At 44.0% G+C, this 17,459-nt stretch overlaps 1 protein-coding gene and 1 long non-coding RNA gene across 2 annotated transcripts in view; one reads left to right on the forward strand and one right to left on the reverse strand.

Moving 5' to 3' along the window:
* LOC126077211 (uncharacterized) overlaps nt 1-10,447 on the reverse strand; it is a 129,970-nt gene extending 119,523 nt beyond the window's left edge. The window contains exon 1 of the long non-coding RNA XR_007517680.1: nt 10,077-10,447. This is a non-coding gene — a long non-coding RNA (uncharacterized LOC126077211). The remainder of the gene's footprint in view (nt 1-10,076) is intronic.
* BEND4 (BEN domain containing 4) overlaps nt 9,804-17,459 on the forward strand; it is a 39,533-nt gene continuing 31,877 nt past the window's right edge. The window contains exon 1 of the mRNA XM_049886328.1: nt 9,804-10,302. Within this exon, the coding sequence (XP_049742285.1) occupies nt 9,804-10,302 (499 nt within the window). The remainder of the gene's footprint in view (nt 10,303-17,459) is intronic.

Here is a 17,459-nt window from a genome sequence, read left to right on the forward strand (position 1 = left end):
AACACCCTCAATAATAATAATAAAAAAGCAACACCTGCCTTATTTTTTCCTTTAATATAGTTGTTTATATCTGAAATATAAACAGAGCGAAGATTGAAGGTGTCAAGGATTTCATTTTACTTGGATGCCCCATCAACACCCATGGAAGCAGCAGTCAAGAAATCAAACGACGCATTGCATCAAACAATGCATTGCAAATCTGCTGCAGAAGACCTCTTTAAAGTGTTAAAAAGGAAAGATGTCACCTCAAACACTAAGGTGCACCTGACCAAGCCACAGGTTTTCAATTGCCTCGTATGCATGTGAAAGCTGGACAATGAATAAGGAAGACCAAATAAGAATTGATGCTTTTGAATTATGGTGTTGGTGAAGAATATTGAATATACCATGGACTGCCAGATGAACAAATAAATCTGCCTTGGAAGAAGTAAGTCAGAATGTTCCTTAGAAGCAAGGATATCGAGACTACGTCTACATACTTTGGACACTTATCAGGAGGGACCAGTCCCTGGAGAAGGACATCACGCTCGGTAAAGTAGAGGGTCAGCAAAAAAGAGAAGGACCCTCAATGAGACGGATTGACACAGTGGCTACAACTATGGGCTCAAGCATAACAACGGCTATGAGGATTGTGCAGGACCAGGCAGTGTTTCCTTCTGTTGTACATGCGGTCGTTATTACTCAGAACCAACCCGATGGCACCTAAAAACAACAATCTGAAATAATCTTGTTCAGTAATTCAGTAGCTTATCATCCTACTTTTTGACCAAAAAGCAAATTCCATAATAGTAAAAAAAAAAAAAAATAGGGTCTTATAATCTGTTTGGCCATTGCTTAGAAGGGTACCTAGCACAAAGTAGGCACTCAACAAATGTTTGTTGCATAAATAACTGAGTAAATAATGCTTCTGGAGGTAGTGAGGTCCTCATCCCTGAAGGTGTCTAAGCATGGTTTATAAAACCACTTGACAGAAAAGCTATGGGCATAACTCAGTCACAAGAATAAAAGACCAGTAAGGTCCCTTGTGGAAACCCTGGTGGCGTAGTGGTTAAGTGCTATGGCTGCTAACCAAAAGGTCAGCAGTTTGAATCCGCCAGGTGCTCCTTGGAAACTCTACGGGGCAGTTCTACTCTGTCCTATAGGGTCGCTACGAGTCGGAATCAACTTGACGGCAGTGGGTTTGGTGTGTTTTTGGTTTTAAGGTCCCTTGTGGCAAAGTGGTTAAGAGTTCAGGCTGCTAACCAAAAAGTTGGTGGTCCAAATTTACCAGCTGCTCCTTGGAAACCCTATGGGACAGTTCTACTCTGTCCTATAGGGTCACTGTGAGTCAGAATTGACCCGATGGCACACAACAACAACAACAACAACAACAAAGGTCCCTTGTAGGTCTCTGTGGTTCAAACAGTTTGAGCTTGATTACTAACCTAAAGGTTTGTGGTTCAAACCCACCCAGCAGCTCCGCAAAACAAAGACCTGTTGATCTGCTTCTGTAAGGATTACAGTCAAGAAAACCCTGTGGAGTAGTTCTACTCATACAGGGTGGCCATGAGTCAGAATCAACTGCATGGCAATACTTTTGATTTATTTATTTATTTATTTTGCTTTCCAGGGTCCCTTCTAGCCCTATGAGTCCGTGATCCTATGGCTGCCGCACCATTTTTTTATGCAATGGGAAAAACAAAAGAGTATTCCTTAGTCACTTTCCGTCAAATGATAGTATGCTCACTCCCGTTCCTGCTGCACTATCATCTCAGCATTAAAATGTTGAAGCTAATCAGACATTTAATTTCAAAGTGGAAGGTCATTATCTTGTCACAAAATTTTATTCCAATTACTTTTTTTTTCTATTATACTTAATGAATTAAAAGTAGCACAAAACATTGGGAGATCAAACAGTCAATCAGAATCTCATTAAATATCATTGAAATTGGTGAAATAAAAAGCATTTCCCATGGTTGCATTATTATTTAAAAGCTATATTCTAGGTGGCTCAAGGAATTGACATGCTGCCAATCAAAAAATCACCCTGTCCATAAATAGCCATTTGGCTTTTAGAAGTTATCTTTTTTTTTTTTCCATTTTTTAAGATAAGAGTAAAAGGTTTAACGTATGTGGGTAATTACATTCTATCAGCCCTTCTAAGACCCCCAAGAGAAGATATCAGCAAAGTCACCATCTGATAATTTAGACTATAATTTAGAGCAAGATGCTTACAGAGTGCTACCAGGGATTTTATAAACACTTTGATTCAGTACATTTTATGATCAATACTCAGCTAAATACAATCCTAGGCAGGGATAAGTGGTCAGTTACAATTATAGAACTGAGCTCAACTCCACACTTGGTGCAAATGTCCAATTTTCTAAAGACTGAAAATTAAACATTTCACTTTTCTATGGACTCAGGATTAGGTGACTACCAGGCATGACGATTTGAAAGCTGCTTATTTTTAAATTTTTAATATTTTTCCTCTGGGGTCCCTCTTTTTTCTTTCTTTCGTTCTTTTTTTTTTTTTTAAGCTAAACCACTAATATGAGCTTCCAGTTTTATAGAAACAACTGCCTTTTAGTGTATAGGATGGCAGGTCCTTTTTAGTTGGTAAAATATAACAACAGAAGCACTGTTCACAGTCTCTTACAGTGCCTAAGAGGTGAGGATAATACAAACTAAGATACATAAACAGAAGAGAAAGCCTCCAGGTCCAGGAGATTACTTCAGTAGAAGCACTGAAGGATGTCTCCCTTTTTAACCTTCCCCAACACACCACTGCCACCCCAACTTCTCCAAAGCCAGGACCTACTGGCAAATTGTCTGGGAGGAAAGAGGGAGGGAAACATTTCAATGCAAAATTCAGAACAGCTTTATAGGAAGGAAAGTGTGGAGAGGTTTGTTATCATTTATTTCCTCCAGTATATCATTCAATTTCAGCTGTCTCACATCTCAGAAGCAGCTCCTCCATTTCTCACTTATGTGCCTAAGAAACATCTCCCTGGCATCTCATTCTCTCTCTCTGTCTTTCACTAGCATTTCATTATTTCTTAACTGTCCCTCTCATGCTTGTCTCCCTTTTTCCTAGTGATCCATGTGTCCTCATTTAGCAGTTTTCAGAAGCCAGGGAGAAACGTTGCAAATAATGTTAAATATGATTAATATCTTGAATTCCTTGAAATATGACATGCATGAGTTACAATGAAACCTCTTTTATTTCCCCATGAAATGCTTTTGCATAATGAGAAAGAAAATGTCCTCTATGCCCTAATCAGCGCTGACAGTTCCTGGACTCCCAAATACTTTTATTTATGGCATTATTTATTTCATCTCTAATAAATGGAGGGGGGAGGGGGCAGAGCACCATCCGAGGAGGCCGCAGCAGAGGAGACAGCCCAGAATGGAGGAACACAGAAACAGCACCAGGAAAGAAGAAAGAGAAGGCTTCCAAAGGAGAAGAGATCTGGGAAATGAGCGGCCAAGCACCTGCAGCCCCCAGAAGAAGAAAATGGGCCGCTTTCCCAAGACTAAAAGGAAAGCTCTGAAAAGGGAGGAACTTCATAGTGTAGAAATGAGGGTCATGGATGAAACAAGAGACACACACAGAACAACAACCTGGAGAACAAAAATTGGAGGCTAGAAATCAAACGTCGAGGGAGTATGCTGGTATTGGAGTTGGCCTAGGGGAGGGGTGATTTGAAATAGGAGGGAGAAACGGACCCTCTGCTCCAAAGAACAGCTGCAAGAGACCAGAGCACTCACCTAAATTTGAGGACACATCTATCCCACGGGTAGAACCACTGAGTCTCTTCTCTCTCATGCAAACAACTACTGAAATTATACACCCTCCAGAAATCCTTGCTTGGTGGCTCAGCTGCAGTGTGTAGCTGGCTGGGTCTTGTAGAAAGTGAGAGCTTTCAGACAACTTTAATCTTGCAAGTACATTGACGTGTGTATGTATATACACATACACATACCATTGTTAGGCACCATCACGTAGGTTCTGACTCATATTGACACGATATAAAACACAATGAAATACTGCCTGGTCCTGCACCACCCTCACAATAGTTGCTATGTTTGAGCCCATTGGTGCAGCTACTGTGTCAATCCATCTTATTGACGGTCTTACACTTTTTTGCTGACCCACTACTTTACCAAGCATGATGTCCTTCTCTAGGGACTGGTCCGTCTTGATAACATGCCCAAAGTATGTGAGACAAAGTCTCGCCATCATCACTTCTAAGGCACATTCTGGCTATACTTCTTCCAAGACAGACTTGTTCATTCTTCTGGCAGTCCATGGTATATTCAATATTCTTCACCAACATCACATAACTCAAAGGCATCAATTCATCTTTGGTCTTCATCAACCATTGTCTGGCTTTCGCATGCATATAAGGCAATTGAAACTTGGGTCAGGCACACCTTAGACCTCAAAGTGAAATCTTTGTTTTTAATACTTTAAGAGGTCTTTCATAGCAGATTTGCCCAAGGCAACATGTGGTTGGATTTTTTTTTAATCTTTTATTTGTATTTATTTACTTTTAAATTTTATTGTGTCTTAGGTGAAAGTTTATAGCTCAAGTTAATTTCTCATTGAATTATATGTATATTGCTTTGTAACATTGGTTGCAATCTCCACAACGTCACAGCATGTTCCCCCTTTCCGCTCTGGGTTCCCTGTGCCCATTCTTTCAGTTCTATCCCTTCATGCCTTCTCATCTTGCTTTTGGGCAGGAGCTGTCCAATTGGTCTCGTATATTTCATTCAAAGAAGCACGTTCCTCATGTGTGTAATTTGTTTTATAGGCCTGTCTAATCTTTGTCTGAAAAATGGGCTTTGGAAATGGTTTTGTTGTTGGATTTCTTAACTGCTGCTTCCATGGGTGTTGACTGTGGATCCAAGTGAAATGAAATCCATGACAACTTCAATATTTTCTCCATTTATCATGATAATTGCTTATTGGTGAGGATATTTGTTTTCTTCGTGCTAACGTATAATCCATTCTGAAGACTGTAGTCTTTGGTCTTCATCAGTAAGTGCTTCAAGACCTCTTCACTTTCAGCAAGCAAGGTTGTGTCATCTGCTTAACTCAGGTTGTTAATGAGTCTTCCTCTAATCCTGGTGGCCCATTCTTCTTCATACAGTCCAGCTTATTGGATTATTTGCTCAGCATACAGATTGAATAAGTATGGTGAAAGGATACAACCTTGATGCACACCTTTCCTTACATTAAACCACAAAGTATCTCCTTGTTCTATTCGAATGGCTGCCTCTTGATCTATGTCCAGGGTTCTCATAAGCACAATTAAGTGTTTTGAAATTCCTATTTTTCACAATGTTATCCATAATTTGTTTTGATCCACACAGTCGAATGCCTTTGCATAGTTAATAAAACACAGGTAAATATCTTTCTGATATTCTCCGCTTTCAACCAAGATCCATCTGACATCAGCAATGATATCCATTGATCCACATCCTCTTCTGAATTTGGCTTGAATTTTTAGCAGTTTCCTGTCGATGCACTGCTGCAGCTGTTTTTGAATTACCTCCAGCAAAATTTTACTTGCATGTGATATTAATGTTATTGTTCGATAACGTCTGCATTCTGTTGGATCACCTTTTTTTTGGAATGGGCACAAATATGGAATTATTCCAGTTGGTTGGCCAGGTAGCTCTCTTCCAGATTTCTTGGCATAGAAAAGTGAGCACTTCCAGTGTCGCATCTGTTTGTTGAAACATCTCAATTGGTATTACCTCAATTCCTGGAGCCTTGTTTTTCACCAATGCCCTCAGTGAAGCTTGGACTTCTTCCTTCAATACTATCTGTCATGGATTGAATTGTGTCCCCCAAAAATATGTGCCCACTTGGTTAGGCCATGATTCCCAGTATTATGTGGTTGTCCTCCATTTTGTGATTGTAATTTTATGTTAAAGAGGATTAGGGTAGGATTGTAACACCCTTACTGAGGTCACATCCCTGATTCAATGTAAATGGTATTTCCTTGGGGTGTGGGAATTTCCCTGAGGTGTGGCCTGCACCACCCTTTACCTTACAGAAGATAAAAAGAAAGGGAAGTGGGGGCATGGGGGACACTTCTTACCACCAAATAAAGAAGCACCAGGAGCAGAGCATGTCCTTTGGACCCAGGGTTCCTGAGCGGAAAAGCTCCTAGTCCAGGGGAAGACCGACAAGAAGGGCCTTCCTCCAGAGCCGGCAGAGAGAAAAAGCCTTCCCCTGGAGCCAACACCCTGAATTTGGACTTCTAACCTACTTTGTTGTTGTTGTTGTTAGGCGCCATTGAGTCAGTTCTGACTCATAGCAACCGTATGTACAATAGACGAAACACTGCCCAGAACTGTGCCATTCTCACAATTATTGTTATGCTTAATAAGCCCATTGTGGTAGCCACTGTGTCAATCCATTTCATTGAGGGTCTTCCTCTTTTCCACTGACCCTTTACTTTACCAAGCATGATGTCCTTCTCCAGGGACTCAACCCTCCTGACAACATGTCCAAAGTATGTGAGACATATTCTCACCATCCTTGCTTCTAAGGAGCATTCTGTTCTAGCCTACTAGACTGTGAGAAAATAAATTTCTCTTTGTTAAAGCCATTCACTTGTGGTATTTCTGTTATAGCAGCACTAGATAACTAAGACACCATTGGTTCTTGATCATATGCTACCTCCTGAAATGGTTCAACATTGACCAACTCTTTTTTGGTATAATGACTCTGTATATTCCTTCCATTTTCCTTTGATGCTTCCTGCATCATTAAATATTTTGCCCATCCTGCTCATCCTGTTGTGGTTGAGTTGATTCCGACTCATAGTAACCCTATAGGACAGAGTAGAACTGCCCCATAGTTTCCAAGGAGCACCTGGTGGATTCAAACTGCTGACCTTTTGGTTAGCAGCCGTAGCGATTAACCACTACACCAACTGGGTTTCCATTTTGCCCGCAGAATTCCTCAATACTGCAACTCTTATGCTTGAATTTTTTCTTCAGTTCTTTCAGCTTGAGAAACGCCAAGCATGTTCTTCCCTTTCAGTTTTCTAACTCCAGGTCTTTGGACATGTCATTATGATACTTTACTTTGTCTTCTAGAGCTGCCCTTTGAAATCTTCTGTTAAGCTCTTTTACTTTATCATTTCTTCCTTTCGCTTTAGCAGCTCTACGTTCAAGAGCTAGTTTCAGAGTCTCTTCTGACATCCATTTTGGTCTTTTCTTTCTTTTTATTGGCCTTTTGTTTTCTTCATGTATGATGTCCTTGATGTCATCCCACAACTCATCTGCTCTTTTGTCACTGCTGTTCAATGCATCAAATCTATTCTTGAGATGGTCTCTAAATTCTGTTGGGATACACTCAAGGTCCTAGTTTGGCTCCTGTGAACTCATTTCAATTTTCTTCAGTTTCAACTGGAACTTGCATAGGAGCAATTCATGGTCTGTTCCACAATGGCCCCTGGCCTTACTCTGACTGATGATATTAAGCTTCTCCACCATCTCTTCCCAGAAATATAGTCAATTTGATCCCTGTATATTCCATCTGGTGAGGTCCAAGTGCATAGTCACTGTTTATGTTGTTGAAAAAGTTATTTCCAATAAATAGGTCATTGGTCTTGCAAAATTCTATCATGTGACTTCCGGCATCATTTCTATCACTAAGGCCATATTTTCCAGCTACTGATCCTTCTTCCCCCATTCCAATCACCAGTAATTATCAATGCATCCTGATTGCATGTTTGATCAATTTCAGACTGCAGAAGCTGGTAAAAAATCTTTAATTTCTTTATCTTTGGTGATGTGTAAATTTGAATAAAATTCATATTAAGTGGTCTTCCTTGTAGGTGTATGTCCTATCACTGACAGCATTGTACTTCAGAATACATCTGGAAATGTTCTTTTTTGACAATGAATGTGATGCCATTCCTTTTCATGTTGCCATTCCTGGCATAATAGACCATATGACTGCCTGATTCAGAATGGCCAATACCAGTCCATTTCAACTGACTAATGCCTAGGATAGTGATCAATCTTCATGAGTTGCATTTCATTTTTGATGATTTTCAATTTTCCCAGGTTCATACCTGGTATATTCCATTTTCTGATTATTAATGGATGCTTGCAGCTGTTTTGTCTCATTTGAGTCATGCTACATCAGCAAATGAATGTCCCAAAAGCTTTACCCCATCTACATCACTAAGGTCAACTCTAATTTGAGGAAGCAGTTCTTCCCCAGTCATATTTTTAGTGTCTTCCAGCCTGAGCAGCTCATCTTCCAGCACTATACTAGACAACATTCCACTGCTATTCATAAGATTTTCACTGGTCAATTTTTTTAAAGTAGATCACCAGGTCCTTATTCCTAGTCTGTCTTAGTCTAGAAGCTCCTCTGAAACTGCCCACCACGGGTGGCCCTGTTGGTATCTGAAATACCAGTAGCATAGCTTCCAACATCACAGCAACATGCTGGCCACCACAGTACACAACCTGACAGACAAGCAGTGGATATATGTATAATGGAATTCCTGGATGGTTCAGATGATTAATGTACTTGACTGCCAACAAAAAGTTGGAAGTACAAGTCCACCCAGAGGTGCCCTGGAAGAAAGGGCTGGTGATCTACCTCTGAAAATCAGTCACTGAAAACACCGTGCAGCACAGTTCCATCCTGAAACACATGGAGTGGCCATGAGTGTAAGTCAGATCTATGGCAACTGGTTCCTTTTAATATATAAAATGACATCCTTTGAGGTATCCAATCACCATTCCAAAGGGAGAGGTCAGGTCATTTTTTTCCCCCTCAATTGCAGAGAGTTCTGGCTATGAGAAGTGAGATTTTGAACTCAATCTTGATGGATAGGTGCAACTCGCCACACACTTTTGAATGTCTGACTTTGGGTCCCTGAAACTCCCGGTGTCTCGGTTTTCTCATCGATAGAACGGGATGATAAGGGGAAACCTACGGGGAGCCAATGAAACAATGTGAAAATCCAATGCCCGGTGCGCTTTTATGAGCAGCATGAACTCGGAGGTCAGGAACATGACGAGGGCAGGGCCTAGGGGCGCGAACACTGCACAGCGACCTGGGCCAAGCCCTTCAAGACTTCTTTGCAGAAGATTGGAGGAGCAATTCCCGATTGGCAGAACTCGCTGCAATACCTCCCCCTGCCATACACGCCCGCGAACCCACCCCGCCTCAACTTATACCACCCCTTAGTGCAAACCCGAGATTTTTAGGTCACGCAGGGGTCACCAGAATCCGGCTTCGCAAGCTGGACTCCGCCCGCAGCAGAAACCTCAAGACCACATCTGGGGCTCCAAAATATTTATCCCGTAAGTCCGAGAAGTCACCTCTCCCTGGCCGGAACGCTGGTCCCAGCCCCTTTCACTAGTTACCGGGGTGCCTCCCCCCTTCGCCCCGTCCCGGCTCCTGCTTCCCCTGCCCTCCCCGTCGGAGGCGCAGAGCCGGCGGGCAGACCAGCGGCCCGCTGCGGCGCCAGGCCCCGCCCCGCCCCCATTATCATTAGCAGATATTACCCTAAACACTTGCACTTTACCTCCTTTCTCCCTCCAGGCATTGGCGAGGCGGCCTGTCAATCAGCGCTCGGGCTGCAGCCCCCCGCGCGGGGGCTCGGCGGTGCCAGCCTTAGCGACAGGCGGCGGCGGCGGAGGCCACGGCACAGACACACACCCTCCCACACGCGCGCTCACGGACAGAGCCGGCGGGCGGGCGACGAGGCACCTCGGACCCGGCGCCCGGCGGGGAGGGGGTGTGCGAAGGGGGCCTGGCCCGGAGGCGCAGGATGGAGGAGGAGATGCAGTCGGCGGAGGAGGGGCCCAGCGTCCCCAAAATCTACAAGCAGCGCAGTCCCTACAGCGTCCTCAAGACCTTCCCCAGCAAGAGACCGGCGCTGGTCAAGCGCTACGAGAGACCCACCCTGGTGGAGCTGCCGCACGTCCGGGCGCCGCCGCCGCCGCCCCCGCCGCCCTTCGCGCCACACGCCGCGGTCTCCATCAGCAGCAGCGAGCCGCCGCCGCCGCCGCAGCAGCAGCAGTTCCAGGCTCAGAGCTCTTACCCCCCCGGGCCCGGCCGGGCTGCCGCCGCCGCCTCGTCGTCGTCGCCGTCCTGCACGCCCGCCGCGTCCCAGGGCCACCTGAGGACTCCGGCGCCGCCGCCCGCCTCCCCCGCTGCCACCCCGTCGTCCTCCTTCGCAGCCGTGGTCAGGTACGGCCCGGGCCCGGTGGCGGCCGCGGGCAGCAGCAGCGCGAGCAGCGACGGCGGTAGCCTGGAACTCAGTGCAGGTACCAACTCTTGGACACAACTTTCCTGCCCGCCACGGCCGGGGTGGGTGGAGGGGACGCGCAAAGGAGCGGCTGGGGACCGGGGACTCCCTCCCGCGCGCCTGGTCCGGCGGGAGGGGCGCGAAGAGGGTAAGGGGGGCGCGCATATCCGGCAGAGAGGCGGGCCGTCGGAGTGCACCCCGGAAGCCTTCTTGTGCGCCCCACGCGCGGGCAGCAACTTCTGGAGGACTTTCCGGCGCCGCGGCTGCTTCATTGCGGACTTCCGACGGCGCTCGCCTCGGAACGGGTGGCTCCGCGGCTCGCAGCCCGCGCCCAGGAATCGTGGCCGTAGCGGGTCGACTGCCGGAATGGCTCAAGCGGGGGACCCGGAGGCAGCCTTGGCACCGAGGCCGCGGGCCTGGGTGGGGGGCGGACGCCTAGGGTGACAGCCGCAGCCGCTCCCGGAGAAGCTGGGGCTGCTCTGGTGGCTCTACGGGGACGTCTTCCCTTTACCCTCCACTGCTTTGCTTTTTTTCCTTCCACTTTTTTTCCTCTTCTCTTCCCCCTTCTCCCTCTCTCCTCCATTTCTTTTCTCTGTGATTTTACTTCTCCGCCTTCTAGTCCACTTTTTCTCCACCTGGTTGTTGCGCTCGCACCCTGCCGGTCCATTCCAGCTCGCTGTCGGGCTCTCTCTGTGTTTCTCCTTCCTTTCTCTGGGCTCTTGGGTGTTTCTTACACGTGCGCTGCTTTTTTCTCAGCCACTTTGTATGTGTTCCTCTTTCCCCACCCACCCCATAGTCCTAACCCGTGGGCGTAAAACACCGGCCTCCTCCTCACCAATTCGGGTGCGCACTTGGGAGCAGAGGGGTATGTCCCCGGCGCTGCAGACCCCGCCGCCCACACCCACATGCATCCCTCCGACCCGTGCGACGCTGACTGCCGCGCCACGGGGTCCTGCCCTTCTGGGAGCATCTCGACCCTGCCCCGCAGAAATGCCTCGTGGGGATCAGTAACCCCTGGGTCGAAGACTCCCCTCCTTTCCCCGGAGCCTCCCGGCGGTCGCCTGGGCAAAGCCAGCTCTCCTGCCAGGCTGCTGGAAGGAGATGGGCTGGTGGTAAGGCCACAGCCTGGAGTCTGTGGCCCAGGTTACTTTCCGCACCCTGGAGACGCGCAGCCACCTTTATCCAGCTCATCAGAACGAGAAGTTATGGCTCAGGCCTGGTATGGCACTTTGAAGCCCCCAAAATTCTGTGCATCAGTGAATCCAAGGCCTTTTTTTTCTAATGAAAATATAACCATTGTCTCTAAATGAGTTATGGATGCCTAAGCTAATATTCTGTTGTTTGTCAATATTTTGACACATGAAGGATTGGTTTTGAGAAAGAAAATCTAATTACAGGTTGTAGTGAAGACTTATTCTGTCATATCCCTCGCTGACTTGGAGATGTTTGACAGCTTTGAGTGGGGTTCTTATGTGAGCCTCATTGTTTGTGGGGTTTTCTTCAGTTGCTCTTGGCCCAATACTCTGTTGTGTTTTTATATTCATCCTTAGGCTACTCACCTACTTCCAGTTTCTTCTTTCATTTTTCTTCTGTTTTTCCCCCCTTTTTAATGAGGTTTGCCTTCTCTCTAGGTTTGGGGTCTTATTTCTTCTTTCTTGTTCATGCCCATGTTTATTCCCCAGCTCTGGTTCATCTTTATTTTTTGTCTTCCAGCAGCTAGGATTCTTCTCCTATGTTCTATATTTTGCTAACTCCTTCTTGGTAACCTCAGTTCTACCATGCTCATTGGTTGCCCCCCCCACCCCCGCATCTTTATTTGCTCAGATCAGTCTTTGATCTCTTAAGATACTTTCCTTTCATCTTACTGCCTTTTTTCCTCCTTGCTGACTGCCTTTCAGTCTTCTACTTTCCCTTTACAAATATGTATCTGCCTCCCCCATTTCCGTTTTTATCCATAGTTTTAACCTTTCTTTTCCTTGCTATTTTCCCTTTATTGTTTTTTGCGCACCGATCACTTCCTATCCATTTCATCGCCCCTCCTACTCTACCAGTTTCTCTCTTTCATTTATGTGGAGTTTTTTTTTTTTTTTTTCCCCTTTCTCACCTTGTTTTAAAGGTCTCTTTTGGTGTTTCTTGCAGTGTCCTGTTTGGTTTATTTTGTCTCTGTTCCCAGGTGGAAACCACAAATTCACTGATCCTAAAGGAGTGAAAAGGAGTTTGTTGGTGCCCTTCAAACTTCCCTGTATTTCATTTTATTCTTGGGCTGTTACTTCTTTTTTAAAGAGAAGTCATAGAGGGACAAGCTTGATAGCACCAAGAGCAGGAAGGCATGTGCTTATTGGAAAGATGAAGATTGGATGCTGGGTTTCTTCCACTCAGTGAGGAAAATAGCCTGTGAGCAAGAAAAAAAAAAAAATGACCACAGTATGTACTAGACTTCACAATTTGTGATCATAATATCCATCACTGATGGACAAAGGCATCTCTTCATAGGTGTAGTGATAAAGTAGCCATCAGAGGGAAGTCCCATGAAGAGCTGATTGGTTCCTTGAGGAGGCAGTGGTTCCACTTTGAACCAATGAGCACGTGTGCACGGACAGAGGGCCACTTTAGCGTCCTGGATGATGGTGGTGTTGTGTTGGAGGTGGTTTGCCTGTTGCACCCTCACAAACTGTTTTTGCAATGTCTCAGGCCACCTAGTAAACTAATAATAGTTCAAACATTAGTGTGATGTAATGAGTCAAGGATATAAGAAGAGACATAACTGAGTGGCCAGAGTAAAGGCAGTGAAACCATGGAAGGGGTTGAAGGGAATCTTATTTGCAATGAAGAGCCATAAACCATTGAGTGGAGAAACATGTGATTAAAAATAGATTTTTCAACATCCTTATGAAATCCTGTGAAGAGTGTAATTTTCCTTAAAAGGGGTAATATACCATGGTTTTAAAAGCATATTTTTCCTCTGTGGGAGGCTTAGAGTTAAAACCCACGTAGATCTTGATATGCAGCCTAAATTTGGCATCAGGAAATGGGAAATTGCATCTTTAAGCAGAGTACAATCAAAAATGAATTACAATAAATCCTATATAATTGCATAGGTCATTCTCTTTAATGAGATTTTATTAACCTGACTGTCAAGCTTTTGAGTCAGGCAGATATTTTATCTTCTTCAACTGATAAAAGTGTCAGCTATAAACCACCATATAAATATTCATAAATCTACACATCTGTGGCAGCCTATCAGCATCATTCTTTTGGACATTAAAAGCATTCTAATTACTTTCTGTCTAGCAGAGCTGAAATGCTGCCTGTTATAGTATGTGCTTGGCAGGCATGATTGCTTTTGTTTGCCATCACAAATAGCAGCACCCTATTTTATATACCGATGGTCCAGAAAATATTCAGGGATTGACTGAACAGGATGACTATTAGGAAGCACCATCTGGTTTTGATAGCACCGAGTATATTAACTCATCTGTTAATTTTTGACACATCATTGATTTATTTATTTAGAAAAATGGCATCCTGTTTTGCTGTGTTGATGTTTGCCATTATGAAAAGAAGAAAAATTGGAAGGCATTTTTTCGGAAGACATAGTTCATTGATTTAAGACAAGGGTGATGATTCTAAAAATGCTTTCATTCCCTAACTTCTATTTTCTATGCCATGAAGTCCTCTCTTAAAAAGAAGTTAAATTCATGTTTTAAGGAAATCATCTATTTTGAACTAGAACTAGTCGGAAATTCTTTTCGTAGATACATGGATCCATGATAGTGGGTCACTAAAAAAAAAAATCTGCTTCTGCATTTTTAATGTTAATATATTTCACCCTTTGGCGGGCTCAAATCAAAAGGTTACCACTCATCTCGACTCCTGTGATCTCCTTCATGGAAACAGGATACTCTTGGGAATAGGCTGTGATGGGCAAATTCCATTCAAGGCTTTACTTACAAAGAAGGACGTTAAAGTAGAGAGCCTGTGTTTGATTGCAGAGACTCCATCCCTCTTTTTAGTCACTTATCAGATACAGGGTGGATTAAGCCACTTACATTCAGAAGAATTTCTAGAAATGAATTTTTTAATTAAAAAAATAATCTTGGCTTCAGATTTTGGACTCACGCTAGGCACAGTCTGCAGCATGCTATTACCTCCCAACACACAGTAAAGCAAAATCAATTAGAAGTGGTCAATTTGAATATGCTATGTTAACCGTTGTATCATGTTTAATCTTAGGGAAGTTAGGAATAAAGCGGATGAGTTTTAAAGCCCCTTTGTAAACTGTTGACTTTGTCCTTCCCTGCTGTCACTTGAGAGGAGCACTCTGTGACTAGAGGAAAAAAAAAAAAAAGAAATCCCAGTACAGGTTCATACTTTGCTCAGTTAAGAATCGTGGATCAGTGGCCAGTCGGTTGTGTTCATATGAAAACAGAACTTTTCTCCATTTGTTAGCAGTAATGGGCATCAGGAGGCACTTGCATTTCTAATTATATCTGTCTGGAAAGCAGAAGTCTTGCCGGCTGCAAGATGTATTAAGTGGAAAGATTTGCTGTTTTCCACCAAGAGTGGTAGGAATATTTTTCATCAGACTCTTCAGTGTATTGATGTTAAAACACCATTCAGATAGTTCAAGATATTGAAAAGAGGAGAAATTCAACTTTCAGGGTTGCTATTTGCTATTTTTGCATGTATTGATTCTGAGAGCAAATTCAGAATGAAGCATTTTACAAACTTACCATTGTAGATATTCTCTGATATTCTGACTGCACTTTAATACATCATGTTCCTAAGGTAGTATGTTACATAACGGTTTTTTCTCAGCATATTACGAGTTTATCCTTCATTTAAGAAAACAGATCATGCTTGTCCCTAAGTCAGATTTTTCCCCCCTTAAAATCTACACCCTAATGTGATTTATCAATGTGATTGAAAATAGTGAGTACTCTTTAGGACACTGAACAAATATATTCGAGCAGTTCTTCCTAAGCAATTCAATTTTGGCCTTTCCCTTCATATTTTATCCCTTTTCATCAAGGTTATGTTAAAGGTATATCCGCTGATTAAAATGCAAACAGTAAATACAACTTCAGATTTAGAATGGGATTATAGGATTAAAATGAATGAGAACTGCCTTGGTGCTAGAATTGAAAATTCCCAATCAATGTCCTCCTCTGATTTCACTAATAAAAGAACAAAAACCAGGAAATGATGGAATGAAAGTGCAGCCTCTTAAACCTCGCCACTTGTAAGCTTCCGCTGCTTTTCTTCTTGTTTATTTGGTTTGGGATATTATGAAGAAATGACACCCAAATATTTGGGGTCTTTCCCTTTTAAGGAAACCCTGGTGGCATAGTGGTTAAGAGCTATGGCTGCTAACCAAAAGGTCAACAGTTCAAATCCACCAGGCGCTCCTTGGAAACCATATGGGGCAGTTCTACTCTATCCTATAGGGTCACTATGAGTCAGAATTGATGGCAGCCGGTTTGATTTTGTTTTGTTTTGTTTTTCCTCTTTAATTTAAATAATGAGCTCACTTTTTCCCTTCCACTTGGTTGGCGGCGGGGAGGGGCCTCATTCCAGTCTTAGGTGTGTAGAAGATTCCTCACACATCCACACCTCTTTTTCTCCCTTTTTCACAAGCAGACTTTGTCTTGGCTGCTTCTTTGCCAAATTTCGTGCCTATCAATCCTCGGGGTTTCTAGCCTGAAACTATAGATGCACCTTGTTTTTTCCTCAGTACTCAAAATCATTGTGTGAAAAACTGGCCCACGCCTAACATCTGTGGGACTCGGGACCAAAGTACAAATACAAGCCCGTGTACTATGTATCTAAATAATTAAAATATACGAGTCAAGCTAACTGGTAAATCAAATCTGTTCTATTCACTATCCTGACAAATACACCTTCATGATGACCTGGAAGGCCAGGTTCGACTTTGGGATTTTTAGACTGTTAAGACATGGAAGGGGAAAGCCAGCCCATGGCCGTATCTTCTTATCCCTAGCTTTATCTTCCATTAGTGTCGTTACCTGTCACCAAGTCTGCCCCCAGCTCTTCGTGACCCCACTCACCACGATCACACGTTTGTGATCCATAGAGTTTTCGCTGGCTGATTTTTTAGAATTAGATCACCAGGCCTTTCTTCCCGGGCTGTCTTAATCTGGAAGCTCCACTGAAACCTGTTCAGCATCATCGCAGCACGCAAGCCTCCACTGACAGATGGGTGGTAGCTGTGCTTAAAGTGCATTGGTTGGGAATCAAACCCAGGTCTCCTGCCTGGAAGGCAAGAATTCTGCCACTGAACTACCAATGTCCCCTGGTCCTGCACTAAGAGGAGCCTTACATACACATGTATGGACTGCCCAGCCTAGCATTCCAGGCTCTGCCACCACGGCCTGTTTTTGGTCATTATGAAGAAATGATATCCAGATATCTGGGTAGAGACCAGTACAGCCCTAGAAATGATTTGAGTAGGGAATCCCTGGTTCTTGGGTACCTTGCCATGGGGAGGGGGTGGCCTAAGGACAGTACTGTTCCTAAGAGTGTACTCTCAGCTTGTTTAGGGTAGTCTTACCATCCCAGCCAATTAAATCCAGACATGCTGTAAACAGGTTCTCTATGGATTTACAAGAGTCCACTCATGCATTCAGTAAGTATTTCCTGAGGCACCGTGCTGGCACGCAAACCCCAGTCAGTGGTCCCTGGCCTCATGAAACGTACAGCCTGTGATCATCCTCTCCTCAAAGGAAGAGAACTGGTCTCTGTGCTCTGACTGGTGAGTTTTTTAGAGAGATTGAGAAACGGTAGCATTTTCTAGGTTTGGGAGATGTGAGAAGTGCTTACTGTTTTTGCCAGGCTCTGTGCTAAGGGCTCTATGTGTATATCCTTATAGAATAGCTGAAAAGGGGGAATTGGAGCCCCCAGTCCTTCAGTTACATCATGAAGGAACAGTAAGAAAGAACACAGTGGAACATTGAGTACTGCAGGGAGGTTTCTTGAAGTGTGGTTTCATTGGTCACATGTTCTGGGTTTTCTAAAGGATTCTTCTTGCAGCTATTCTCGTTCGTCCCCATAGAAGCCCTTAAGCATTTCACCATTCTTTATTTTAGAAGTTTTTTTTTTTTTTAATTCAGAAGAAAATACAACTAGTGAAAATTTTCAGAGGGAACAGGTAGCTAG

This window comes from Elephas maximus, chromosome 5, assembly GCF_024166365.1.
Source record: "Elephas maximus indicus isolate mEleMax1 chromosome 5, mEleMax1 primary haplotype, whole genome shotgun sequence".
Classification (NCBI taxonomy): domain Eukaryota; kingdom Metazoa; phylum Chordata; class Mammalia; order Proboscidea; family Elephantidae; genus Elephas; species Elephas maximus.